The sequence below is a fragment of the Danio rerio genome, chromosome 15 (assembly GCF_049306965.1).
Source record: "Danio rerio strain Tuebingen ecotype United States chromosome 15, GRCz12tu, whole genome shotgun sequence".
In the NCBI taxonomy this organism is placed as follows: Eukaryota; Metazoa; Chordata; class Actinopteri; order Cypriniformes; family Danionidae; genus Danio; species Danio rerio.
In genome coordinates, this window is record NC_133190.1 from 42,655,386 (window position 1) to 42,682,900 (window position 27,515).

General features: G+C 32.8%; 2 protein-coding genes across 5 annotated transcripts; both read right to left on the reverse strand.

The window, feature by feature from the left end:
- Positions 1-24: 24 nt before the first annotated feature.
- On the reverse strand, positions 25-20,449 carry msh5 (mutS homolog 5). 4 transcript variants are annotated; one of them, XM_073923979.1, is made up of 24 exons: positions 20,002-20,449; positions 19,777-19,876; positions 17,351-17,431; positions 17,173-17,229; positions 15,309-15,430; positions 14,704-14,813; positions 13,800-13,835; positions 13,634-13,716; positions 12,722-12,767; positions 12,491-12,629; positions 8,725-8,787; positions 8,508-8,636; positions 8,330-8,402; positions 6,993-7,102; positions 5,554-5,634; positions 5,071-5,158; positions 4,477-4,663; positions 4,253-4,379; positions 2,923-3,072; positions 2,520-2,594; positions 2,300-2,443; positions 2,051-2,188; positions 558-631; positions 25-478 (listed from the first exon to the last, which is right to left on the reverse strand). In XM_073923979.1, exons 1-24 carry the CDS (start codon positions 20,092-20,094, stop codon positions 367-369), a joined length of 2,418 nt encoding a protein of 805 aa, XP_073780080.1. In that variant the 5' UTR covers positions 20,095-20,449; the 3' UTR covers positions 25-366. The 4 variants fall into 4 exon arrangements, with proteins under 4 accessions (XP_073780080.1, XP_005157849.2, XP_073780082.1 ...); XM_005157792.6 differs by having other exon boundaries at positions 19,777-19,900; positions 20,002-20,447; XM_073923981.1 differs by lacking the exon at positions 8,725-8,787.
- A 1,419-nt stretch (positions 20,450-21,868) lies between these two features.
- Positions 21,869-26,885, reverse strand: lypc (ly6 domain containing, pigment cell). The gene is given in 3 exon segments (NM_001386300.1): positions 21,869-22,624; positions 25,165-25,284; positions 26,604-26,885. Coding segments are annotated over 3 exon segments (381 nt in total). The 5' UTR covers positions 26,656-26,885; the 3' UTR covers positions 21,869-22,415.
- Between the last annotated feature and the right edge of the window lie 630 nt (positions 26,886-27,515).

A 27,515-nucleotide genomic window follows, 5' to 3' on the forward strand; every position in this document is an offset into this window, starting at 1 on the left:
AAAATCACAAACAAACTATGCTTGAGAACTGATTCATTTATTAAATCACAAAACGATTAAAAACTGTAGGCATTCTAACTGCTATATCTAGTATTATATGTCTAGTGCATTCTAACTGCTCTATGTAATCATTCAAAACATAAATCAATGCCAATTTCATGGAAATGAGTAGTTTTTTTTTAAACCGCACTGCTCCAATTTAATATCCTTCAAATATTTTGAAACTATTCCAATTTGGAAGACAATAACAAATATGATATCATCCAAAACGTCATCTGTAATATGATGTGTTCTTGAATATCAACCTTGGAATAAAATTGTGTATTTTGCTTCACCAAGTGTACCCAGAGTCAAATCTCGGACAAATCACAACACCTCTTCAAGAGCAGGAAGCATCTGGTCTTTCAAAAGCAAATCTGGATCCAGCTCAGGGTCATCTAGATCAATGCTGAGGAATTTCTCCACAATCTCAGCACACCTGAATCAGAACATACAGTTTAAGTTGGAGAACAATAGAATTTAAGAATAATATTTTAATATATGGAACAATCCTTTACCTGTTGTTCTGTTCATCCGCAGATGGCCGCTCCATCTTTCTGATGGTTCTTCCTGTTCTGTATAAATCTGATACCTGCAAAAATCAGGATATTTAAAAAATATATATTAATAAGATTTTAGTAAGACTAAGACTAAGTTTTGGTTTTGATCGGTTCTTTTCTTTAGCACCACCCATAGCCAGTTTTTCTAAACTTTTTATTGTTCCTAAAATTGTAAATATTATAACTCACTGTTTCACCATCACCACTTGTAAATAAATCACTATTATTTGTACTCCATTTATTGTTGTCTGTTCTTACTTTGAAGCACAGTTTTCTTTTGAATTTCTGTCCTCAATCCAAGTGTGCAAGCCTACTCCCTTAGACTACCCTGGGCTTGTAACTATATAAATATATAGTTATATAAATATATATAAATGTATGTCCTTCAAACATTATTTATATATATACATATACATATATATATATATATATATATATATATATATATATATATATATATATATATATATATATATATATACAATGTTTGAAGGACATTTGCATGAAAAGAGAGAAAAAAAATCTTCAAACTTAAAAAAAAATGCTGTTTTGAATATTCCTTAAAACAATTAAATTTAGTATTACTATTATATTAGCATTAAAATTCAGTGATTAGCTAATTCTTCAGAAAAAAGTGTCATGAACACACAATCATGCCAAAAACAATTCAAGTCAAGTTTAAGATTCTTGTTACATGTTGCATTAAGTTTCCCTTTACTTTCATTAAACCTTGTCATATATCCCCAGAAAAATGTGTATTTACTGCAATATATTTTTAAAAGTGCGCCATTCACTCCCATCATATAGATGAGCAAAAGCAGGACATTTTTTATTTTCCTTTTCGATATGAAAAAAAAAAAGTAGAAGGGTGACACGGTGGCTCAGTGGTTAGCACTGTGGCTGGCATTTCTGTGGGGAGTTTGCATGTTCTCCCCGTGTTGGCTTGGGTTTGCTCCTGGTGTTCCGGTGTTCCCCATACAAAGACATGTGCTCTACGTGAATTGAAACTAAATTGGCCATAGTGTATGTGAACGAGTGTGTATGGATGTTTCCCAGCACTGGGTTGCAGCTGGAAGGGCATCCGCTGTGTAAAACATATGCTGGATAGCTTGGCGGTTCATTCTGCTGTGGCGACCCCTGATGAATAAAAGGACTAAGCCGAAAGAAAATGAATGAATGATAAAAGTAGAAGGTGACTTAAGTTTTTATCTTTGGCTGAACTATTTCTTTAATGTTTTCCATATCTTTCATTTAACAAAAAGAAATGAAGAAATAATGTTTCCTAAGTCGATCATTGATGTTAGAAAGCATTCTAATATAATCTAATTTAGTGAGTTTGTAGGCAATCGAACACCTTTATAGTGAAAAGCATGAGACAGCATGTAATATAATGCCTTTTCTAACTTGAATTCACAGTAAAAAATTACTGGGTGAATATTTCTGTGTCATACCTCTACTCCTCTCCTGACCAGATCATCAGGAATGCCGGCCAGAGTGGCGATATTAGCTGCACAACTGGACTGACAGATGCCATTTTTCACCTGGTACAAAAACACCAGCTCGTCTCCCTCTATTGCAGTCTCTAGAGTCTGCAAAACAAAAAACAACACTGCATGTATTGGTTTGATAATCTTAGTAATTGAAACAATAAACTATTATTTTCTTTGTATTTAACATGTATTTGTCTATTTCTATGGCACCAGTAGAGCCAGGAGCGAGGAATCAGGGATCAATCCCAGCTGGATGAGGCTGTGGAAGCATGTGGACATAAGCAAATGAGGACACTGCAGCCCACGACGCAACCAGTGACTGAGACATGAGACCAGGAGGGACAACCCATCCACCTGCATCAGAAACACACAATATTAGTTGAAATATGTCCATGCTTCCTCATGTAAAAGTCCTGTTCTACACACTTACAGTGTTGGTTCCTTTGCCAAATTCATCCACCAGAACAAGGGAGTTTTCAGTGCTGTGATTCAATGAATGAGCCATCTAGATCAAACAGAATTTTATTTATCAGGGGTTGCCACAGTGGAATGAACCACCAACTATTCCAGCATATGTTTTACGTAGCGGATGCACTTTCAGCCGCAACCCATTACTGGGAAACACCCATACACTCTCATTTTTACACACAATCATACACTACGGCCAATTCAGTTCATCCAATTCACCTACACCTCGTGTGCAAATATTTCATCAGTATCATTTGTGAAGGGCTGCTCCTCTAATGATACCTTGGTAATATTTAAATATCTGGCGGTGTTATAAAATTTTAAAAAGTGTATTGATGGCTTTTTTTTTGTTTAGATCATCTCACCTGGTTCACGTCAATCATGAAGGTGCTCAGACCCACTGATATAGACTCACGACTATGCATGCGGGTGAAGATACCATCAACCAGTCCAATCTCTGCCTCTTTAGCAGGTACATTTGAGCCGATCAGTGCCATAAACACAATCAAACCCACCTTTGAACACAAGCAAAACACACAATGCCAAACACAAAAACATTATCAAGAGTCATGGAATGCTGTATAAATGTTAATGCTAAGTTAAAAGTTTAAATTAAGAAAAACCTCCTTTAAAAAAACTTCATTTTTAACAGCTAATTTAAATGGACAGTTCACACAAAATTAAAACTATACTATTACTTATTTCTACAAACATGTAGAGTTTATTTATTCTGTTGAACACTAAACAAGATATTATGAAGAAAGCTGGACACCTGTAACCCTTGCCTTCTATTGTATTTGTTTTGCTTACTATAGAATTAAGTGTTTACTGGTTTCCAACATTCATCAAAATATCTTCTTTAGTGTTCAGCACAATAAATAAACTCTAAAGGTTTGAAACTAAAGGTTTGGTGAGTAGATCATGAGTAAAGTTTCAGTTTGGGTGAACTATCCCTTTATAACATGCTTTAGCTCAGCTATTTAAAAGAAATCTGCTTTGAATTAACCCTATTACAAAAATATTACACTGCAAAAACATATTCAAACACATATTCTTAGTAAGAGATTTGTCTCGTTTCTAGTACAAATATCTCTAAAAAGAAACATTTTCAAGATTTGTTTAAAAAAAAAACATTTGTCTTGTTTTAGGACATAAAACAACCAAAATAATCAGCCAATAGATTAAGCAAATAAAATAAAATAAAATAAAATAAAATAAAATAAAATAAAATAAAATTAAATAAAATTAAATAAAATTAAATTAAATTAAATTAAATTAAATTAAATTAAATTAAATTAAATTAAATTAAATTAAATTAAAACAAGTACATTTTCCTTTTTGGTTAAATTATTTTAAGATATTTGGACTACAAGCAACACAAAACCTCAAAGTAAGAAAATATTTTTTTCAGTGTAGGCCCATAACTCTACAGATGCCCTTTTGCAATCAAAGGTTCAATGACACAATGGATTAAACAGTTGACTGAATTGCCCTTTTATTTATATGGCAGGAACTATTGGCCATATGGTGTGTTGCACTTTCCCCCATTCAAAGTACTACGAGCAAAATGTCTTGGTATAAACAGTCTTTGCTTTGAATATTCTGAAAAAATATCTATATGTATGTCTATAGTATCTAACTATGTTTAATGCACAGTGTTAAATGAATGTCTCTAATGTTTCTAGTTGTGTTTGCCTGTTTCAGAAAGATGCTCTTTCCCGAGGAATTTGGCCCCGTAATAACTTTCACTTTGCCTTCCGTTTCAGAGCTGATGTAGGTGTTTGACACAAATACTGAAGTGCACAACTCCAGCAAAGGATGTCTGAAAGTGAAACAATGGACAAGATAGAGATTTTTTTATAAACAGAAGAAGAAGAAAAAAGTAATATTCCTGTACAGTAATTCGATGAGAATTGTACCGAGACTCGATCAGGGCCAGTCTGTGCTCTGTTGTCAGTATTGGACAGCAGTAGCCGTGTTCCCGAGAGGCCTGAGCGAGAGCAATGAGACAGTCCAGCTCTGCACACAGAGACATGACCTTATACATACAGTCACTCCGCTGAAGCACTGAGGCCTGAAGTTTTCTCATTACCGCCATCTCCAAATCTGGAACACAAACACCATTTTACCATTATACCATTTTAAAAAACACAGTAAAGGATTTTGTGCAGTAAATGTATTCATGATCCATACTTTTGCATACAATTTTTTGCAAATTACACAGTATTTAACTGTAATACGAACTGCATTTTACTGTAGGACAGTTATGCAGTATGTTACTGTATTTTGAAATTGCATTGTGGAAATTACTGTATATTTTATAATAAATAAATACAATACTGAAAATGCATATACAGCAAGATAAATTGTGTTATAAATGTAAATACAATATTTTTGTTGTAATTGATTTACAGTAAGTTACTGGCAAACTGCTGCCAGTAGGTTACTTTAGATTCAACAAGAAATTGTTAGGAGTGTACAAGCAAACAAGAATGCATGCAAGAAAGAAAGACCTAGGATGTCACAATGCAGGTCTCCCAGCATGCTGTCCAGCTCTTTGGTCCGAGTGCTGCGATAATGCAGTTGGTCCTTTGACAGAAACTGAAATAATCCACAAACAAACTCAAAAATGTTCTTCAACCAAACCCTCAAGCTTTAATAAGTCAAATATAAAAAGGCCTGGAGTATTTACTCAGCATGTGCATATTAGATTTCTGTGATAAGACCAATTAAGCCCAGTTCTTTTGAAAGGAAACTGTATCTTTAATCTTAAACAGTAATTAGATTGCATGCAAGGGCCAAAATTAGCAAGACACACATAAGAGTGAAATTAAAAGCAAAATGTAGCCTGATTGGAGTATGAACATATGTCATTTAAGCTAAATGAAATGCTGTATAAAATGTATACACACTTTGGGTTACCAGTTTAAACCAAAACCAAAAACTGAGCAACTGAATACTGTGTTGCCTTGTAACAAAGATTCTGGCATACTCACAATGAAATCAAGACCAGCAATCTCAAAGCTCTGTTTATCCAGCATACTGGGCAATCTTGGCACAGTCAGTAAAAATCCAATCTGTCATCCAAAGCGGTACAAAATACAAAAATGTTATCATGTGTATATATATATATATATACACACATAAACATATAACAGTTCTTTCTGGTTCTCAAATCTGATTGGCTGATAGCCGTGCTATATTCTGCAATATGCAATATCAGAACTCGTACAGCCTCCTCACCCTTCTGTATTACTCTGCCCACATAGAATGACGACTGATCAATAAACTAACTACAGTTTGACAAATGTTGCTGCTGTTGGAAAACATAATTTACCTTTGAGGCGAGAATGTAGCTGTTTAGATTGCAACTATGTAGTTTATTTATAAGGATAATGCCTATTTTAAATATTTATAATTTCTGAGATACAGTGCGTCAGCATTCATCAGCCTGTCATTGAGCAGAGCAAAGATGCTTTTTTGTCCATCCACAAGATGGCGACAAAGACCACATAATAATTACATTCTAAGTTGATTTCTCTCTCTTTTATGTTACAGTGCTGTATTTATAGTACCAGAGTAATTGTAGTGTATTGAGTGTGAGATAAGACTCACATATCAGGAATGTATATATTTTGTGTTGGCCACTCTTTAGACTTTACGCTACAGAATCATTTAAATACTAGCTCTAAAGTGACGTTGGTGAAGTAGCAATGGATTCTAATGCTCTAAAGTTTTTCTAGAAATAAACCCAGCAACTACATAAGAAAGTATGAATAAACGATGGTTATATCGTTGCCATACTTTGTACATGGTACATGCACATTTCCTACTAAAATTCCATGACTTTCAGTAAATATTCATGACATATTCATTCAATATTGATGTCTATGTTTCTATATTGCAAAACTTTTTCAGTCTTTTAAATTTGCAATTTGTTTAATCAGCCCAAAATGTCTAGAGATATCACACCTGTAGCATGAATTTGGACTTGCTGTTTGCATGAACCAAGAAACAAGAATGACTATAAAAGTTTATGGGAAACCTGTTTGGGAACAATCATAATTTTAGTATATTTGTTTGGTGGCACCAATTTGTTTTACTTCAGTTACAACCTTATTTTGCTATTGAATCAAACTGCACTGCTTGCTGCTTTTGCTAACCCAGATGTCACAGTCATTAGTGCAGCCGTTGCAGCTGCTTGTCATTTAGTAACACTGCAGTATACTAATTACAGGAACATCCGTCCTGGGGCAAGATGAGGGTCAAATGGCCTGCTCAGGGGCGCAATGGCAACCTCGGTGACTCTTCATTTATTGGGTCAATTCAACATGGAATTAAACCCCTCAACCTTTATGCTAACAGCTTCAGTGTCAACAATTAGGTTAAACATCACACTGTAATGAATGGAAAACAGCCTTAATTATGTCCTGACCAGAGGCATGTAGATGACACTGCAGGTGGAGAAACGAGGATCCAGGTTTTCCAGCTCAGCACGAGCCACGTCCGTCAGGAAATCTGGCAGACCCATCATCCTTCTTTTCTCTGCAAAGAAAAAGATTATTTAATCGAGTGAAGAGCTGAATGTTAACAATGATTATGATTTAAACTGATGAAAATGTAAAACCGTAATTAACTTGTGACCCCATTACAGATGCTGCTTGGTTGGTATTTTAACACCATGCCTTCATCCATGGTTATGTTTATAAAAAGTGGCAAGTATTAAAATATTTTGGACATGAATATATAAGTTTTACACCAAAAACAAACATGATATATACACACAAATATATGTATAATGTTAATTAGCTAACTAGGCAAGTCATTGGATAATAGGTTTGTTCTGTAGCAATTTGGGGAAAATAATTCCTAAGGGACTAATAATATTCACCTTAGCATTTATTTTTACATTTTAAATAATTATTTAAATTATTTGCTTGATATAAAAAAATAAAAATAAATTTTAAAAAATAATAATATAAAAAAAGATAATACAAAATACTTTCAATAATTTCATGGCTCTGTTCAAAAAACACTTGGGAAATATATAAATAATAATAATTTAAAACAGGAGGGTTAATAAATGTGTCTTCAAATGTATATTTAAGTGTACACATAAGCACTTAATGCAAGATATTGGGTGGACAAAATGACATTGTAATAATATAAATATATATTTGAACAGCCCTATTAGCAAAGAATGTATAACTTTAGATGGATTGGGATGATGAGAGTGCATAAAATATAACACAACACAAGCATGACGTTATGGTTTTATGGGGTGACTACTGCAGATGTCACATTGGGATATCGATGCTAAAACAATATATTGTGCAGCCCTAGCACACAGGTACTTTTTAACATGTATGTGCTAATTGGTATGTGGTTTCATGTGGTGTGTGGTTATGACCACACTAGTTTGTACCAGAAATGGTTCTACCTTTTACAGTACTTCTGCCTATACCGTTCTACAGGCAATATGAATCATTAATCTCACACATCCACAGGAAATAATTTACTTTATTCATTTATTCAATCATTCATTTTCCGTTGGTCCGTATTTATCAGGAGTCGCCACGGTGGAATGAACCACCAACTATTCCGAATATGTTTTATGCAGCAGATGCCCTTCCAGCCCCAACCTAGTACTGGGAATGTGTTGAAAATGTAGCTGAATAATTGAACAACTATTTAATTTTCTCAGTCATAAACAAAAATAAAATAAAGCACTGATGTAGCTTTACTCTCCAAGAAAACTGGACAACCACTCACTCTCGTCAATAACAGGGTCGACATTCGGCCGGACAGTGAATCGATTCTCAGATATGCTTCCCTCAAAGTCCACCTGCGAAGAACAAAACCAAAGCAATTACATTAATTCAGTAATAACTCAACAGATACAAAAAGAACAATAAATGATACCATCCATTGGCTCATATTTCAGACTCACCACTTTACTGATGTATGTGGCGATGTAGAAAAGATCATCAGTGAAGTTTTCGCTGATTTCTCTGAAAAGCTGGATGGATTGTGGCAGGGAGCGAATGGTGTCTCGAATGCACACTGCACTGTACACAGTCTGATAAGACAAACACAGTTAAAAAAAAAAACAACAACAGCCAATCATGTTATGATGGAATACATATATCCAAGTGTTGTGAGCATACCTTGTATAGACTTTGCCAAACTGCGACCTTCGGGTTACAGAGGGACATTTTATGCAGCAGCATCTACATCAAAGACAGCTCTATGTCAGTTCATTTGCCAGGTTTTTTGTTGTATACAGGGTTTCCACTTTAAACCATATGTCAAATTCGCTGACTTACACTGACTAAAAAGATTTTAAAAATACTAAAAATATTAGAAAGTATTTATTAAAAGTTTTTATAGTAAAGTAATAAAATATAAAACATCCTCATGACATATAAAAAGAGGAAAAACAGGCTGATATTGTGCTTCTATTATATTCTATAATATTATAGTATTCAAATAATATGTTAAAATAATAACATAATATTAAAATTATTTTAGCTTGAATATAATTTTGCATGATTTAATAGTCACTATGAGAAAAATAATGGATAATTTACCTCACATTTCAAAGAACATCTTAAAGATGCAACAATACAGGCTTCTTCAGTTCTTTTTTGGGGGTTTTAGGGTCACAGTTTCTGTATTGTTCGGTACATGATATGTTCAGTAAAAAACAAAACAATTTAACCAATATAACACTGCATACTGTATAAAATTAAATAAAGATTAACCTTTAGTGCAGCGGTTCCCAACAGGTGGGTCCCGGCTCACATGGTGGGCCTCAGCGAGCTTTGTGGAGGTCGCGTAATATTTAAAAAATTTCTTAGCAGTGGACAATTCGGAGAATTATCATGTTGCCTTAGTTCATTTTATCCCTTACCTCAATGGTCCTCAACCATCAGTCTGTGGATCATTTGGTACCAAGCTGCACAAGAAATCATTAATTTTTTCTGTTTTATTATTATTTAAGTCTGAATGATCTTTTATTAGGAACAACTTTTATTTTGAAAAGTGACTGTATTCTCTCACTTACATCTCGATCACTTTAGCGCCCAAATTTAACCCAAAAGCAGCAAAATGAGTAAGAAAAAGACTTATTTGGAAAGTTTCTTTGCCAAGGGGAAAAGGCCAAGTAAAGGAACTGCCAAGGAATGGATCTGGAACCCATTTGTCAACAAATCAGGTGAATCCAGCATGTCTGTGCAAGAAGATCAATTGATGGAGATCGCAAATGACGGCAGCCTTTTAGGGGATGTTCGCATATTGTGTATTTTTAGAGTTTGCACAAGTTTGTTGTTTCCAATGGAGGTCTGCGGCTTGTGCACACAAGCGGTGAGATGCGCTCGCACCAATGAACCCCAGGCCGTGAGCGCACCGCAAGTGACGTGACAAGAATTGACCGATCAGCTTCAGCTTGTATAGAATATTCACATTTTGGTAAGATTAGTTTTCTCAGACAAACACAGAACACTCCAACACTGCAGTGCTTTGTACTTTTCTCCATAAATAAAAATTGTATCAGAGCAACAGCAATGTTTTTTCAGCTTGTCATCCTCTGAGAAAACGGTTAATGGTCACCTAGCAACCTACGAAACACCAAAACACGCCTACTTATGTTTTGCTTTACATCTTACATTAGGCTATTATTTGTGCATAAACATATCTAGATATAGTAATAAATATTTTCCGGGGGAAAAGGGGGGTCTCAGGCCAAAAAAGGTTGGGAACCACTGCTTTAGTGGACTATATAGCTACTTAGGCAAGAGCAGAGAGTGATTTCATTGTCTTTTGTTGTTTAATATAAATAATCATATTCCCACAAGGACTGTGCATTAACTAGTATCATTCAAAAGACAACTAAAAGCCAATCGCTTCCAAGATCACTTGAACCCCTGTGAACAAAACCAAGACCACTTCTTATCTCCCTACCTCACCATCCAACAACGCCAAAACATGATCACTTCTGAGTGTGCCTCACACAGATAGGAGGGTTTGACAAAGCGCCTATAGAAACTCTCCCCTTTCCAAGCACTTAATTCTGAGCATAAAGATTTCCCTTTGTATAATTAGCACTTCTTGCGTGCATTTGTTGAAGAGCTGAATGAATCCTCAATTATAAGTTGCGTTGAACAAAAGTGTCTGCTATATGACTAAATGTAATTAAAAACACAGACAGTAGGAATTATTACTTTAAGACAACCCACAGATGCAACACAATGAGAAAGTCATAATTTCTCCAATGTTTACATTCTGAGGAAACCGACTGAATACTCATTGTGAGACACACTGACTTGACTATTGGTCATAATAAAGTTTTACTGTTGAGCAAGTCTTAATTTGAGCGTAATTTTCATTCACCCATTGATATAAGCACTTCTCAGATCTCATTTCTGAGTCCTCTTCGTGCTTTAAGGTTCAATGTTTAACTAACAATAGCTTATGAATTTAATTTAAGCAGGAATAGATGCATGGGCTTTTGGTCCCATGTGCTCTCATGTTCTGACATGCGGCACAAGGCACTTTAAATGTTCACATTTTCAATGCTCACAGTTGGGACATACTTGTGGTGAGCCTTGTTTCAGTGCATGGATATACATCCTAACATGCCTAGAGTCAAGTACAGAGAGTAATTAAAGCAATGGGGGAAATGCTAAATACATTGTTTTAATTTAAATGCAAAACCATATGCGTAATGAAGCGTGGAAGTTGTACCAAATGGTTCAATATTATATTGAGTATTGCGGCATCCCTAGTACATGCATGTCTGCCTGTTCCATATTTGCTAGCTGGATGTTGGTTATATAAACTTTACATTTGAAGATAAGATTAGATTCAACTTTTCTGTCATTACACATGTACAAGTAAAATGCAACGAAATGCAGTTTAGTAATTTTGAAGAAGTTATTTTAAATCCAATTTTAAATTCAAATCTCTAAAAATTAATTTTATCCTGGCATGTTAGCGTTAGTTAACAGGTACAGGCTGGTGAATGCATTTGACTGAGTGACAAGTGAGTGCCAATTGATGCGCATGAAAAGAATGCAATTACATTAAATAAATGGAAAATAACATATTCCATGACTTGTGTAACAGGTATGGGATGTATTATTTCACCTGATATATAATAATTTCATATGTATTTTAATTAATAAACGACACAAAATGTTTATAAAGTATACCTGAAGTGCTTATCATTGTGTGCATCTTCTCCTTTAAATTTCTAACAACACTTAAGCTTTAATTTTCAGTTTTGCTCCCCCATCTTACCTTTTTGCACTGAGTGGGTATCCGATCAGCTCCTATTAATCTTTTCCATCTGAAGTTATTTTTCATGTTAAAAGAATATTTATAACTTTAGTTTTTATATATATTTAATTATTTTGATTTTGACTTTAATTGAGGTTTTGATTTATTTTTGTTTCATGAATGCATGTGAGTGTTGTTGAATGCATTGCACTTTTCCTTTAACAGAAAAGCTATAAGGGCGAAGACGCACTGTAAAATCTGTATTTGTGTTATCGAGTGTGATTTGTCACTCATTGTTAGCTTTATTTTGTTTGAGATTTATCCCTTGCTCTCATCCCTTTTTGCACTGATTGCACATGGAAGAGAAAAGCTATAAGAGCGAAGACACACTGTAAAATCTATGCTGTGTGTTATCAGATTCAGATTAAAACGTCACGACTGATCTCCTTCTGGTTATTAAAAAGAAAATAAACCCAATGCAAACACTGGTTACACTTAGACAAAAAATTCAAAAAATTCCTGACTTTCAATATCTGATATAGACCTTTTAAAATTCCACGATAGTCCAGAAAACCCTGTGAACCCTGTGTACATTAATCTGGCTCTGCTTAAACAAAAGAGTACGCCAGGCAAACAAAATGTTCAAATCTGTACCGAGATGTTTTTGATACTGCGCAGACAACTCTGTAACGTGCAGAGATCAGCAAAGTTACGAGGGGATGTGAAGAAACGGATCACTTCCTGACGTCTGTTCAGGATGTTCAGATCTCGAGTAGGTCTGTGGAGCCACTGCCTGAAACAAACAGAAGAAAAATGTATTATATGTATGATCCAATTAAATATTGCATCATACAAACATTCTGTTAATATAAAAAGGCTTGTTACCGTAAAAGCAGAGAGCCATATTTGCTTCGACATTGGTTTAGAATACCTGCAGAACATGGCCAGTGTTTAAAAACTAAACATAACATTGCAAACTGAGCTTAATTCTTCGTATTTATTCTAAAACCGGAACTACTGTTGTCATCATTATCATTTTTAGAACAAACATTCTGACTTTGTTAAGGATAGAAATGACATGAGGTTGAATAAATTAGGACAGTATTTTTTGGGAACTAATGCTTTATTGAACCACTGTTTTTTATTTTTGATGCAAGTGCAAAAATGTAAAAGACAGCTATATATTTCATCAATATCTCACATGAATAAAATTTATCAAATAAAATAATTTTAATTGATAAAATATAACAATTATTTAGTTTCTGTTATAACTCTGTTCTCTTGCATTTTTTCTACTCAGTCACAATTCATAAATATTACTATTGATTTAATATATTATATTATTAATTAAAAATTACTAGTTTAATGTTTTTTTATAGTTTTTTAGATTTATTGATTTAGTTCATAATGTTTAATAATTATCATCTTCAAGCAAGTCCAAAAATATAAAAGACAGCTTTGTATTCTATGCATATCTCTTATTAATAGTGTATCATATAAAATAAATGAACTTTACAAAACACAAAAAAAGGTTTTATCATAACTCTGTTCTGTTGTGTTTTTTTTCTACTAACAGTCACAGTACATACATATTGAATTTCACCATTAATAATATATATATATATATATATATATATATATATTATGAAATAAAATTAATTAATTAAATAGTTATTTCATCTTATTTATTGATTTAGTTAATCAAATACTTAATATTTAAAAGCAACATTCACTTTTTTAATCTTAAACATCAAATATGTATTTGAGTGAAAATGACGCACAAAACATAAGTTTTACCATAAAGGCTCAATCCCTCTTTCACTCCTGACTGAAGCTTTAATACTGAAGGATGTAGCTCAGATTTAAAGATCTGGAGTGCACTACAGAAACAAATTGAAACCGGTTTGTACAGCTCAAATAAGTTGAATGAATAGAACCAATGAAGGAAGGGACTTACTCATACCTGTATGTGTCTCTATCAATATACACGACATCTTGCCTGCAAAACAAGAAACAAAATAAGTCCTTCATGCCCAGTGCAAAAAATTAAAACATTGTTTTGAAATAATATGGTAATTTCTGTTAAACATTATGCTTATTTGATTTTACAAGTTACATCAACATCCAGCAAGGTACAGTAGATCTATCATAACCAAATATACTCCAAAACATGCCCCAAACCTCCAACCCATAGTGCTACAAGAAAAATCAAGAATAAAATTAAACGGGATTCAGGGTTGTTTTATGATATGGTCATATATTGTATGCTCTCTATATTTAACAAAAAAATTTAAATAACAAAAACAATTGTTCACAAAAAAAAAAAAAGAAATGGATTAAACAAACAAAAGTTGGAAGGTGATATCTAAGCATTCTGTCCTGTAAGGCCCAGGTAAGAAATAAAGCTGCCCCAGTATGTGACAAATAAATCGTAACGCTCTTTCAAACTAAATGCAATTTTTTCCAAAGGCAGGTACGCTGAATGAATCATTGGATTTACTTAATTTTCTAAGGTAAGTGATTGCAAAAAAATTATTTGGGTTGAATTTAAACAAACAAATTAAGTTGAACATTACTAAATGTATTACATTTGTTTAAATTCATTCATTTTCCTTTAGCTTAGTCTCTATTTCAGATGTAGTGACAGCAGAGTGAGCCGCCAACTATTCCGGCATATGTTTTCCAGCTGGAACCCAGTGCTGGGAAACACCCACTACAGCCAATTTATTTCATCCAATTCACCTATCATTTTTTTCAGTGTAGCACGACACTTCGTTATTACAGATCGAAGTAGAAAGTGTTTTAGACTCTTTTCATCTCAAAGTTATACATTTTATGAAATAAACATAGCAACTCGAATGCCTTACAGAGTGTAAGTCAGAAACTGTAATATTGGGATGCCCACATCGTTGTCCTCCAGCTCTGAGCCGATTCTCCTTTTCTCCACACATTTCAGCAGTCCTCCTATTGACCGCACCTAAGACAGAGAAGATCATAATGATGCAACAGATTAACAGTGCTCAACATATATAAGTACACCCTTCAGAGATCTCTTATTTATGTTAATATTTTTATATATAAAGCTTTACAATATTATATTTGTGCATACACATTAGATTAGACAGTACTGAAGCCAAATCTGGAGCTAATCTAACAAAATAAATCACGATAACAGTCCAAAATTAGTAGCCCAAATTTATGTTAGGGAAAAAATATTAAATAAAAAATGTAAAAAGAGCAAAATTCAAGAGAAACAAAAAAATTGCATGACATGTTGTAGTCGCCAATATTTCACATGAATTTAAAGATGTTTTAATAAATATATCTGCCTAATAAATATGTTTAGTTCAAATGCACCAATATTTATTACCTATATTCACTGAGTAATAATTAAAAATGTTAAATATGAGGTGTACTCAATGATGCTGAGCACTGTTTTGTGTCAGGCACAAACACATTTTTGATGTCTCACCATGACACCCGAGTCTAATGGGATACAGGAGGAGATATAGAGGATTTTCTCGCTCTCTGTGATGGTGGAAGAGAGAAGCGGGAGGTGTGCTGAAATGAGTCGCTGTTTGCTGACCTCCACACCTGCAGAGGATGAGAGAGGATCAGCTCATAATTAAATACTTTAGTTTGATTCTTTAAAATCAAAACATTGAGTATTGTGCCACAGAAGTAGAAACATTAAAGTGGGCATGAAATCAAAATTGAATACTTATTTATGTACAGTTGAAGTCAAAATTATACGCTCTCCAGTGATTTTGTTTTCCATTTTTCAAATATTTCTTGAATGATTTTTTATAAAAGCAAGGAATTTTTCACAGTATTTCTTTTAATATTTATTTCTTCCGGAGAATTTCTTATTTGTTTTATTTCGGCTAGAATAAAAGCAGTTTTTAATGTTTTTAAACCATTTTAAGGTCAATATTATTAGCCCCTTTAAGCATTTTTTATTGCCTACAGAATAAACCATCGTTATATAATGAATTACCAAATAGTGTCCATACAGAAGGACTTTTAATTTTGCAGTAAAATGGGTCAAGTGCATCTGGTGAACTAAATGCAGATACAAAATCAGAGAGTTTAAGGGCTGTTTTCTTTTCAAAAAAATCAACGATCTTCACTGCCTGATTGATATACGATATAAAGTGGGTCTCAGATTTTAGAAAACTGCATTTAATTGAATTTTCCAGCACCATGTCTTTAAAATATGTACATTTATTTTACTACAGTATTGTCAATGGAGGGTGACACGGTGGCGCAGTAGGTAGTGCCGTCACCTCACAGCTAGAAGGTTGCTGGTTAGAGCCTCGGCTGTGTCAGTTGGCATTTCTGTGTTCAGTTTCAGTTCAGTTTGCATGTTCACCCCATGTTCGCGTGGGTTTCCTCCGGGTGCTCCAGCTTCCCCCACAGTCCAAAATCATGCGCTACAGATAAATTGGGTAGGCTAAATTGTCAGTAGTGTATGAGTGTGAATGAGTGTGTATGGATGTTTCCCAGAGATGGGTTGCGGCTGGAAGGGCATCCACGGCGTAAAACATATGCTGGAAAAGTTGGCGGTTCATTCCGCTGTGGCGACCAGATTAATAAAGGGACTAAGCCGAAAAGAAAATGAATGAATGAATGAATTGTCAATGGAGTTTCTGTGCTTTCCTGCTGATCCTGACGGGTGAGTACGTGTAAACAGCTTTTCATCTCGTTTTGAGCTTGAACAACTAAATAAATGCTGAAGTCTATTTAACCGATTGCATTTTCATCACATTACAACATTGATGCTGTAAAAGCAACCATAAAATAAATAAAAAAATCACATTAAACTTTCACTGGAAGTTTAGCTGTATGGGAAGAAACACTAGCTGTGCATATACCTTATTACGTTAAATTGCCTAATTAACATTTAGTTAAGCCTTTAAACGTCACTTTAAGCTGAATACTAGTATATTGAAAAATATCTAGTCAAATATTATTTACTGTCATCATGGCCAAGGTAAAAGAAAAGTTACTAGAAATTAGATATTAAAACTATTATGTTTAGAAACATGCTGAAAAAAAACTTCTTTCTGTTAAACAGAAACTGAAGAAAACATAATACAGGGGGGCTAATATTTCTGATTTCAACTTGATGTACTTTAAAATGATATACTGTACACTTCATTATTTCCTAAAACTTTTTTATCCACTAAGAAGATACTGCCCTCACTTTAAACTCACTTTAACTGTGAGAAAACAGGCAGCATGAACATTCTGCTAAATATCTCCTTTACACATAATAACATAAATGCGCCTGAACTGTGATAGAAAACCAAGCTAAGCTATTTGCGCAGACTTACCAAAGTTTGCACTTGGAAAAATGACAATTTCAGGCTTGTATTCATCACAGTTTGATTCTGAAATTGAAGCAAAATTGGTAATTTTAGCAAAAAGTAGCAGTTTTTACTCAAGCTTTGTGAAAACCCATTAGGTGAGACATCATATCATACAAATCGTGATTTAGACAAAAAAAATTACCAAGCTTTTCCAAAAACCGGACCAAGCATTGCTCTTGTTTGGCACTTGATATTATGACTGTTGGACTCAGCTCCTGTATGACTGAAAAAAAACAACAACTGTGAAAGCATTATTCTACCAAGTGCATCCCCAATCCTGGCAGATACAACCAGTGCATATGAACAAGTAGGTGAAAAAAATGGAGAGGGAGGGAGAGAAAGAGAAAGAGAGAGAGTTAAACAGAGTAAAACTTCAACGTTTACTAGAGGAAAAAACTGATTGTATTCTTCTAGCAGTACACTAAATTAATGCCTGTCACAAAAAAAGAGAGATGAAAACACACACACCTCTAGATGGTTATAATGAATCATTGTAAATATATTGATCATTGTTATTTATTATTACAAGGTTCATACACGTTTTTACTACAAAAACTCTTTTCCAGGACTTTAAAGTACATTTTCATGACCTAATGTTTCATGGATTGTCTATATATATATATATATATATATATATATATATATATATATATATATATATATATATATATATATATATATATATTATCTGAATAAATTTTACATACAATAGATAATATATAAAATAAATTCAAACTAAATAGATTTGTTTTGTGTTTTATGATATGTGTAATGAATTTGAACGTGCATTGTTTTTCTTATTATTTTGATGTGTATATATATATTGATGTGTATATATACACATCAAAATAATAAGAAAAACAATGCACGTTCAAATTCATTACACATATCATAAAACACAAAACAAATCTATTTAGTTTGAATTTATTTTATATATTATCTATTGTATGTAAAATTTATTCAGATAATGTTTACACATGGCAGTTCATTCCTGCTGTGGCACCTCTGAAATTGAGACTAATACGAAGGAAAATGAATGAATGCTTATGCAGCATTTATAAAGTGAGACCATGTTTTTGGCCAAAGACAGAACAGAAGTAAAGACAACTAACCTATATTCAAGTTTACAGATATTTGGTAAACTAATTTAAATGACCTTTCCAAAACTTTCGCAGGCCTGGAAAATACTATGTCACATTTACATGACTTTTCCAGGTTTTCCATGACCGTATAAGCCCTGTTATTACTGTTTTCTCCTGAAGTGTTGACTGTTAAATGTGCACAGTTTTTTCACATATATTTTTTCTACTATTAATATTTAGTTAATATTATTATACAGTTGAAGTCAGAAATATTAGCCATCCTGTTTATTTTTTTCCCCAATTTCTATTTAACGGAGAGAAGATTTTTTTCCACACATTTCTAAACATAATAGTTTTAATACCTCATCTCTAATAACTGATTTATTTGATCTTTGTCATGATGACAGTAAATTACATTTGACTAGATATTTTTCAAGACACTTCTATACAGCTTAAAGTGACATTTAAAGGCTTAACTAGGTTAATTAGGTTAACTAGGCAGGTTAGGGTAACAAGGCAAGTTATTGTATAACAATGGTTTGTTCAGTAGACTATCGGGAAAAAATAGCTTAAAGGGGCTAATAATTTTTACGTTAAAATGGTGTCTAAGAAATTAAAAACTGATTTTATTCTTGCCGAAATAAATCAAATAAGACTTTCTCCAGAAGAAAAAAATATTATCAGACACACTGTGAACATTTGCTTGCTCTGTTAAACATCATTTGGAAAATATTTTTAAAAAGAAAACAAATTCAAAGGGGGGCTAATAATTCTGACTTCAACTGTACAGTATGTGGGACAGTCTACCGGAAACGTAAATTTTCACTTACAAAAAATGTGACAGGAGCTTGTCATCCTTAAAAATTAATCAAAACAAGCATAAAACCAGACAGTTCAATGATAAAATGCATCCTTGATCACTGTCAAACTCCATCATTTGATGTCATAGCATGTAGTGTATTCCACACATTTTATGTTAAATTTAATGCAAACGTGACAGGACTAACAGAAACAAGGGGACAATTGTAAAATAGTATTTATTTGGATTATTTATTTATGATGTCATGTTTTTAAATGATTGATGTGAATGATAACAACTTTAAACTTGCTATTTTTGTGTTTTTCTTCCCTGAATAACAGTTTTTAGCTGTGGGTTCAATCGGGCTTAGGAAAATGACAATGACAGGGTTTGTACATTTGTAAACTGTTTCAACTGTTTCTAATAAACAAACATCTGAGAACCAAATGAACAACATTTACAGAACAACTCACAGAAATCAACCACCAGCACATTTTAGAAATTTTTGGTATGAAATACTTTTTATTCATATATATATATATATATATATATATATATATATATATATATATATATATATATATATATATATATATATATATATATTCTAGAGAAGGCCTTATTTGGTTTATTCCTGACTTAAACTATATTTATCATGGTAAACAGTAATAAAGAGAGATGAATTACCTCTATCCAGCAGGTAGAGGTCGCTGTTTTCCACAGTGTCCGGCATGTAATGCAGTGTATAATCACGACTGTCATAGTAACTCAATCCTATATTGCCCTGCTTTAAAAGTACACTCAATATAATCTAAAATTACACACAAAGACCTCGTAAGTGTTCATCACAAGCAAAATTAAAGGGATAAGATCTTCATACGTGATAGCTTATCAACACAAACTAGAATTTACCTCACGGTTTCTCCCATCCTCGTCTTCATTCATAACACTTGGGGCTCTGCTTTCTGGCTGTGGTAAAATACTGTCGTCAGCTACACGGTACATTTAGATATAAAACACAACTAGCTTTCACAAAAATACGAGGGGAATTTTCCGAGGCGTGTTTAGTTGAGTTTTTTGCAACTCGTTATGAATATTGGTTGTTTTTGTTCCGTTGTGTTATTCGCCCACAAGTGCGTGAAATGGCGCGAATCCTACGGCAACTCATTTACGTCAGGTATAAAACAAGTATCAACCACACCCGCAATTGAACAAATAAACAAAAAAGTAATTAATTAATAAGAAATAAGGAAAAATATGATAAATAATACAATGATTTTGTTCTAATTTTGTATCGATTAAAATGTATACAAAAGGGCAGACATATGGTTAATTGTAAAAAAAAAATATATATATATACATGTATGTATACATATATACATATATATATATATATATATATATATATATATATATATATATATATATATATATATATATATATATATATATATATATATATATATGTATATATATATATATATTTTTTTTTTCTTCTTTTTTTACATATTTTTATATATATATTTAAACAGATAAAAATAAACAAATAGAAAGCCCATGTTTCCAACAAGGATTTACGTTCTATGTATTATATATATTTATATTAATATATAAAAAATATATATATATATATATATATATATATATATATATATATATATATATATATATATATATATATATATATATATATATATTTAGAATGAGCACCATGTGAGGGATGTAAACAATGTTCCTGTATTTCCTGTTTTAGATCTTTCATTTCCAAAGCTTCTGAGAATCCAGAGAGTTCCACATGTTGATACTTTTTATAATGACAGCAGTGTTAACATTAGTTATGACTAGGGCCAGACGCAATCTGCGGACATTTTCTGCTATTTCTGCGCAGAATTGTGTTAAAAAATCTGTGGATTTATGCGGAATGATTTTGGAAGTATCATAACTAAAAACCTTAATATACAAAAATTAAAAAACAATACCTTTTAAACTTTTATTTAATGTTTACAATGCAAATCCAATTAGATCCACTTTATTTAGTAAATAAAGCAAGTCTCTCATATATCTACTAAAAGACAGAAAATATTACTTTACAAACTGTATTGTGAATAAATCATGTGAACTGTTTAGTCAATAATTACTGAAATTAATTTAAAAACTGAATAAATATACATTTACACACATATACACAAGTAAATAAATAGAATCAAAGATGGGCTAAAAATCTGCAGAATTCTGCATGCACAGATTCCATGTGGGCCTAGTTATGACCAGGGCCAGATGGAATCTGCAGACGTTTTTTGCTATTTCTGCGGAGAATTTTGGTAAAAATCTGCAGATTTCTGCGGAATTATTTTGGGAGTATCCAGCGGAGTATCATAACTTACACCTTAATATATTAAATAAAAAGTAATAAATTTACACATTTACTCAAGTAAATAAACAGAATTAATAATGGGCTAAAAATCTGCAGAAATCTGCGGAAATCTGTGGAAAATATGCAGAAAATCTGCGGAATTCTGTGGAAAATATGCGGAAAATCTGCGGAATTCTGCGCACGCAGATTCCATGTGGGCCTAGTTATGACTGAATAACCTGTTGTTACAGTTCTTAAAAAGTTTTAAGACACGCAGAAACTGTTCATGGACCACTATTGAAATGGTCTATACATAAATATATGTGCATTTATTATTTTCAACAATATTAACTAGGTGTATATTAGGTTATATGTGAATATATTTTTATTCCCTACCCAAAAATGCAATAACTTCTAAAGCAAACGAGATTAGACACACCAAAATGTTTTTATTTTCAGTTAAATTTATCCATATATAAAGAAAGCAATGCTGATAGAAACAGTCTTGTTAGACACTTGAAATAAAGATTAAGATACATGCGCGTTCTTGTATTCTCTTAAAGGAATAGTTCACCTAATACTTGTTTACTTGATTAAAATTTTAAGCATCTTTCTTCTGTTAATAAAAGAAGAGAGTTTGAAAAAGTGTTAGTCATTGACTTCCATGACTTTTCTACTAAAAAAGTAAAAGGGTTACAGTTTTTCATCATTTAAAAAAAAAATATTTGTGTGTGTGTGTTCAACAAAAAAGAGTGGTTTGGAACCACTTGAGAATGTTTATTTTATTTATTTATTTATTCATTTATTTATTTTGGGGTGAACTATCCCTTTAATCTCTCAACAGAATATGAATGCACTGATTAATTTAGCCTACAAAGCAGTCTTATTTTAATTAACATTTCCCCCCAAAGGTTTTGTGGTTGTTAATTCCGCCTTGTTTCTTTTCTTTTCAATTTGAGTCCTTTAATCATGCTTACTGTGAATAAAACAATGTGAAAAGAAGTGAGAGCAGAATGCTGGGCCAGATGAAAGCAGAATTAGCTGTGCTGTGGTTGCACAGTAGAGTATCACAGCAGTCACTGCGAAAGGTGAAGTTTAAGCCCTGGATGAACTTCTCTCCTGTTAATCCACACAGAGCTGGAAGAGCACAACTCTTTTCATAAAAATGTATCTCCAAATCCCCTGTTTAAAAAAAGAAATAAATAGATAAACAAATGTAAAGAACATTGTTCAAGTCAACTTTTTGACTATATTAATTGATAATAATTTGCACCAGAAGAACACTTTTACCTGCTGTACACTGTTGTTTTGTAAATGACACAGTATTTAACTGTAATATGTATTTTACTGTAGGACAGTAATGCAGTAAGCTACTGTATTTTAAAGTTGCATTGTGAAAATTACACTGTAAAAAGCGAAAACAAACAAATTACTTCCACTTGTTACAATTAAATGAATGAAGTTTGACCTTTTCACTAATACATTAAGCTAGTTCTTTTAGGTGTAGCATGTTTTAATACTTTATTTAAGAGAACAAGAACAGAACAGTACACACAGTACAAATCATTTTCCATGGTAATATAATAATAATAGTAATAGTACTTTTATTACAGTACACAATTTCCTTCTCACGTTAATACATTAATAATAATACTTTTATGTTTTGTGGCAAGTGCAAATATATTGTCCGCTATTAAAGATAAATTACTTGTTACACCCAAAAGAACTAACTTAATTTACTACTGAAGATTGTCATGAATTAGGTTTTTCAAACTTAATTCATTTAATTGTAACAAGTCAAAGTAATTTGTTTCAGTTTTCACTTTTGACAGTGTACTGTATATTTTACGGTGAAGATATACAATACTGTAAATGCATATACAGCAAGATAAATGGTGCTGTAAAGGCAAATATGGTATTCTTGCTGTAATTAATTTATAGTAGTGAACTGTTGCTAGTAAGTTACTGTAGATTCTACAGGAAATTGTTAGCAGTGTAATAAAGGATTATCAATGTACTGTTTAGTGAAAAAGCAGGGTTTCTGCAGGTTTAATAAAGTCAAATGTAAGACGTTTTAAAGCTTTTTAGGGTCCGTTTACACTAATGTTTTAGTTTCAAAATGAGTTTTGCTAGTTACGCCCTCCGTTCACATTACACTGGAGTTTTCGAGCTCCTAAAACTGAGCTTTTTAAAAACGCTGAAGAGTCTGTTTTCATTTTAAAACGCTGCTGCTCTGTGTTAGTGTGGATGGAGGAAAACAGAGACATCTGGTGAGATGACCTTAAAAGTACCCACTGACTGCTTGGAGCTCAGAAGTGCCCGTACACTACAGTGCATGCCAGAGTGTGATCATGTGATGCGTTTTCAGCTGTATGGTGTGGACAGGGAGTTGTTCAGAAACGCTAACTAAAATGCCAGTGTGGACAGATCGTTTTCATTCTAAAATGTCATTTTAAAGCTAAAACATATTAGTGTAAACGGGGCCTTGGAGTCTTTTAAGACTAGTTTGAATTTAATATTTTAGACTTATAAAGTGTAGACACTACTCATCATTTTTAATGGCCTGGTCGGTTTGTACAAAAAAAGATAAAAATCAAATGTAATTATTTCTTAGCGACATATTTTAATGTGTCAAAACCTTTAAAACTCTAGTTGAATACACTTTTTTAATAATATTTCTTTCTTTCAATGACAACTTTAACATTGTTAAAAATATATGTATTATGAAGACAATGACATAAATAATCAAAAATGTACATTTGTTGGCTTTTGGTCTAAAAGGATTGAGTATAATGTATCATGTAAAGTCATGTGTTGCTCTGGTATTATCATGAGGAATTGTTTTTAGCTTTCTTACCCTGATTAGTGAATTTAATTTGGAGAAATTGCAGTAAACAAAAGTCGAACAGCTACTGTAAATTGTCCCAGCAAACAATATTGTTAATAGACAACTGGACATCTAAATGTAGACAGTTTGGCTAAACTTGGGCTGTCAGTGAAAATCTAATAGACGTCTATTAGATTTTCACTGACAGCCCAAATTGTGCTTTGTTTTAGCCAAGATAATAATGTTTTGACATCTTTTTAAACAAAAAAAAATGCTTGCTGGGGCATCTCTTTGCAATAAAAAAAACTTGAACATTAAAAATATATATTTTGTTATTCATGTTTTGTCATCAATGTTTATGTATGTGTGCTTTAGAATAGCATAATTGTACCTTGACCTTTCCTCCTAAAACCTTCAGTGTTGAAAAGTTAGAAAAAGTTACTTTTGTGATTTATGTGATATATTGTCAGAGTTGGTATTGCAAATTATGGTACAAAAACCAGGCAACAAACAGCCAGTACTTTTCCCTGTTATTTTACCATCTCAGTACTCTATATATAATACAATATATTGTTTAAACTACTAAAATGTCAATAAAAGTTACCGTTAAATTGCACATTCAATTTTCAACATCAAAAGTCGACTGAGCAGAGATAAAAGTCCCAAAATGCAATTCAAATGTGCAAATAAAAGGAAAAATCTGAATCACAAAATAAGATTTTTTTTTTTGTGTATACAGTGACATCTTAAGGATATAATACAATACATAAAAAAACTACTCTTCAACTCCTCATGACCACATGAACTTAAAAATTTGACTGCTTTAAAAAACAAAAAGCCAGGAATATGACAATCATTGGTCAAGGTTTTAAAGATATTAAGGATATTTACACACCTCGCCGGGCAACAGCTTTGCTGGAGAGACAGACTTGGCCCAGTGAACATTTAGTGGGGAACTTGAGGCAGTCCAGTGGTGAGATTGAAGGAAAAACACAGGTATAACACAATAGAGGAACTGTAAGGGGCAGAATAACAGAACATAAACATAAATAAGTAAATAATAAAATATATGCACACACATACTATAAACACATTAAATCAAAATTGCATTAGCTAATAAAGGTTATGTACATATGAAAAAAATGACATTACAAAATTCTGACTTTGACTTTTGATTTGTTGGAATATATAATCAATTTTATGCATCTTCTAAAAACAAGGTGAGCAGAGAGTTTTCTTTAACGTCAAAATAGTAATTTATTTATATGCAACCCCCCTGCATTTCCTGATTCAAATTTATACACAGCTGATATTAACAGGTGGAGCTTGGTGGAATTAGTCACTTGTCAATCATTCTCCAGTGCTCCATTGGCCACACCCATACATACATACATCAATTCAATTCAGCTTTATTTGTATAGCGCTTTTACAATGTAGATTGTGTCAAAGCAGCTTCCCATAAATGGTCATAGTAACTGGATCAGGGTAGTTCAGTTTAGTGTTTAAGTTCAGTTCAGTTTAGCTCAGTTCAGTGAGGTTTGAAGTCATTATTGAGTCCAAACACTGAAGAGCAAATTCATTGACGAGTAGCTTTTCAGATCCTGAATCATGCAAGCCAGTGGCGACAGCGGAGAGGGAAAAAAACTTCACCAATAGGAGAGTGAAGAAAAAAAACATCCTCTTTCTTCGAATTCTCTGCACAACATTAAAGCATAAGACTTCTCAACTTCTCAAATATTCTGTTCAGTTTCAACCCATCTCTGTTCGCAGGAAGTTTAGCTGCAAAGCTCAAGTTAGTTTTAGACAATCAGGTGTTCACATTTCTATTAGCTTTATCTACTTCTGTAAAATGCTTCATAAGTATGCAAGGTGTATCACACTTAGAGGTTTGTTTAATGCATCCCCTTAAGAAATGTTAACAAATGTAATTAATGAAAAGAGACAACAGTAACAATAAAAAATAAATTAATTTTTCCACGGGATCTTGCAATTTGTTTTACATTAAAAAAAATATTTAAGGCATAAAGTGACAATTGATTGAAATACCAAAAAGGTTTATTTTTATTCAGATACTATTAGTTAATTTTGAGACAAATACCATTGAAGTTATTTTGTGGAATAACCCTGATTTTTTAAACACCCAACAATAATTTTCTGCATTCATTATACTTTTGACTTCACAAACATCTCATATCTATGCACATTTGTGCATACATAACTGGGAATTTTCCTGAAATGCACTTCACTTATATTTCATACTCAATTTGTACAAGAAAAACTTCTTTAACAAAAAAATACAATGACAATGTTGTCCTTTTTGTTGTTTTTACTTACCCACTGATGGTAGAAGATAAAGGAAGAGAATGCATCTCAAAACATTAGCCATTTTCTATTGTGTTTCTTGGTCTAAAACAATTTACAATGTCAGAATACTCTGATTTGCACATCCGATCACGAGCGGTCTTGTCCTCAGGTCAGATGTAAGGTGTAGCTCATCATCGGTTCCTCTAACCCTTCCTAATAAACATCAAAATGTCTCCACCCTGAACCATAATCAAAGTCAGGCTTCAGCAGTTTATTGCTACTACTCCGAGGACAAAATCCATTGGCTTAGGTTTCTGAATGTCCAATTACTGTTTTATTAAATAATGCAGAGAGGAACAAGTTATATTTATTATAGACATTTAAAAAAGGCTGGCTTACCTTTGTGCGTGTTATAAAAGGTTTCATGATTAATAAGCGTAAAATCGGTCACCTGGCAAGACTAGAAGAGCAGCAGTAATTTAATTTGAAAAAAAATGTTTGGCTAATGAGAGACGTGCCGGGCAGAGGATGGAACGTCAAATGACTTGGTGTCTTGTGACAGCAGGTTTCAGGAAAAAAAATTGTTAACTACTTGCAGGATTTTCTCATGCCAGAAAAAGCATATAAGCAGTAACATTTAAAAAAGAAAAACATATCCAGGCTTCATGCTGCCATATTTGGATAACACAACAGCTTAAAATGTACTGCACAGCATTCAATGAGTATTAAATTAATGCATGCGTCTCAAACTCGAATCCTGAAGGGCGGCAGCTTTGCAATTTCGCTCCAACCCTAATCAAACACAGCTGATCCAAACAATCAAGGTGTTTGAGACGCTTTGGATCAGTTGTGCTTGATCAGAGTTGGAGCAAAATTGTGCAGAGCTGCGGCCCTCCAGGAATTGAGTTTGAGAACCATGAAGAGAGCACAGGAACTATGACA

Bases quoted from the DNA above. Each gene is read 5' to 3' on its own strand.
- msh5 (XM_005157792.6), bottom strand. From the start codon at position 20,094: ATGTACCGTGTAGCTGACGACAGTATTTTACCACAGCCAGAAAGCAGA. The intron at 15,431-17,172 runs GTAAGTCTGCGC...CATCCTCTGCAG, and splicing joins TTTTCCAAGTGCAAACTTTG to GTGTGGAGGTCAGCAAACAG. The intron at 13,836-14,703 runs GTAAGGCATTCG...CTTGTTTTGCAG, and splicing joins CAGTTTCTGACTTACACTCT to GCAAGATGTCGTGTATATTG.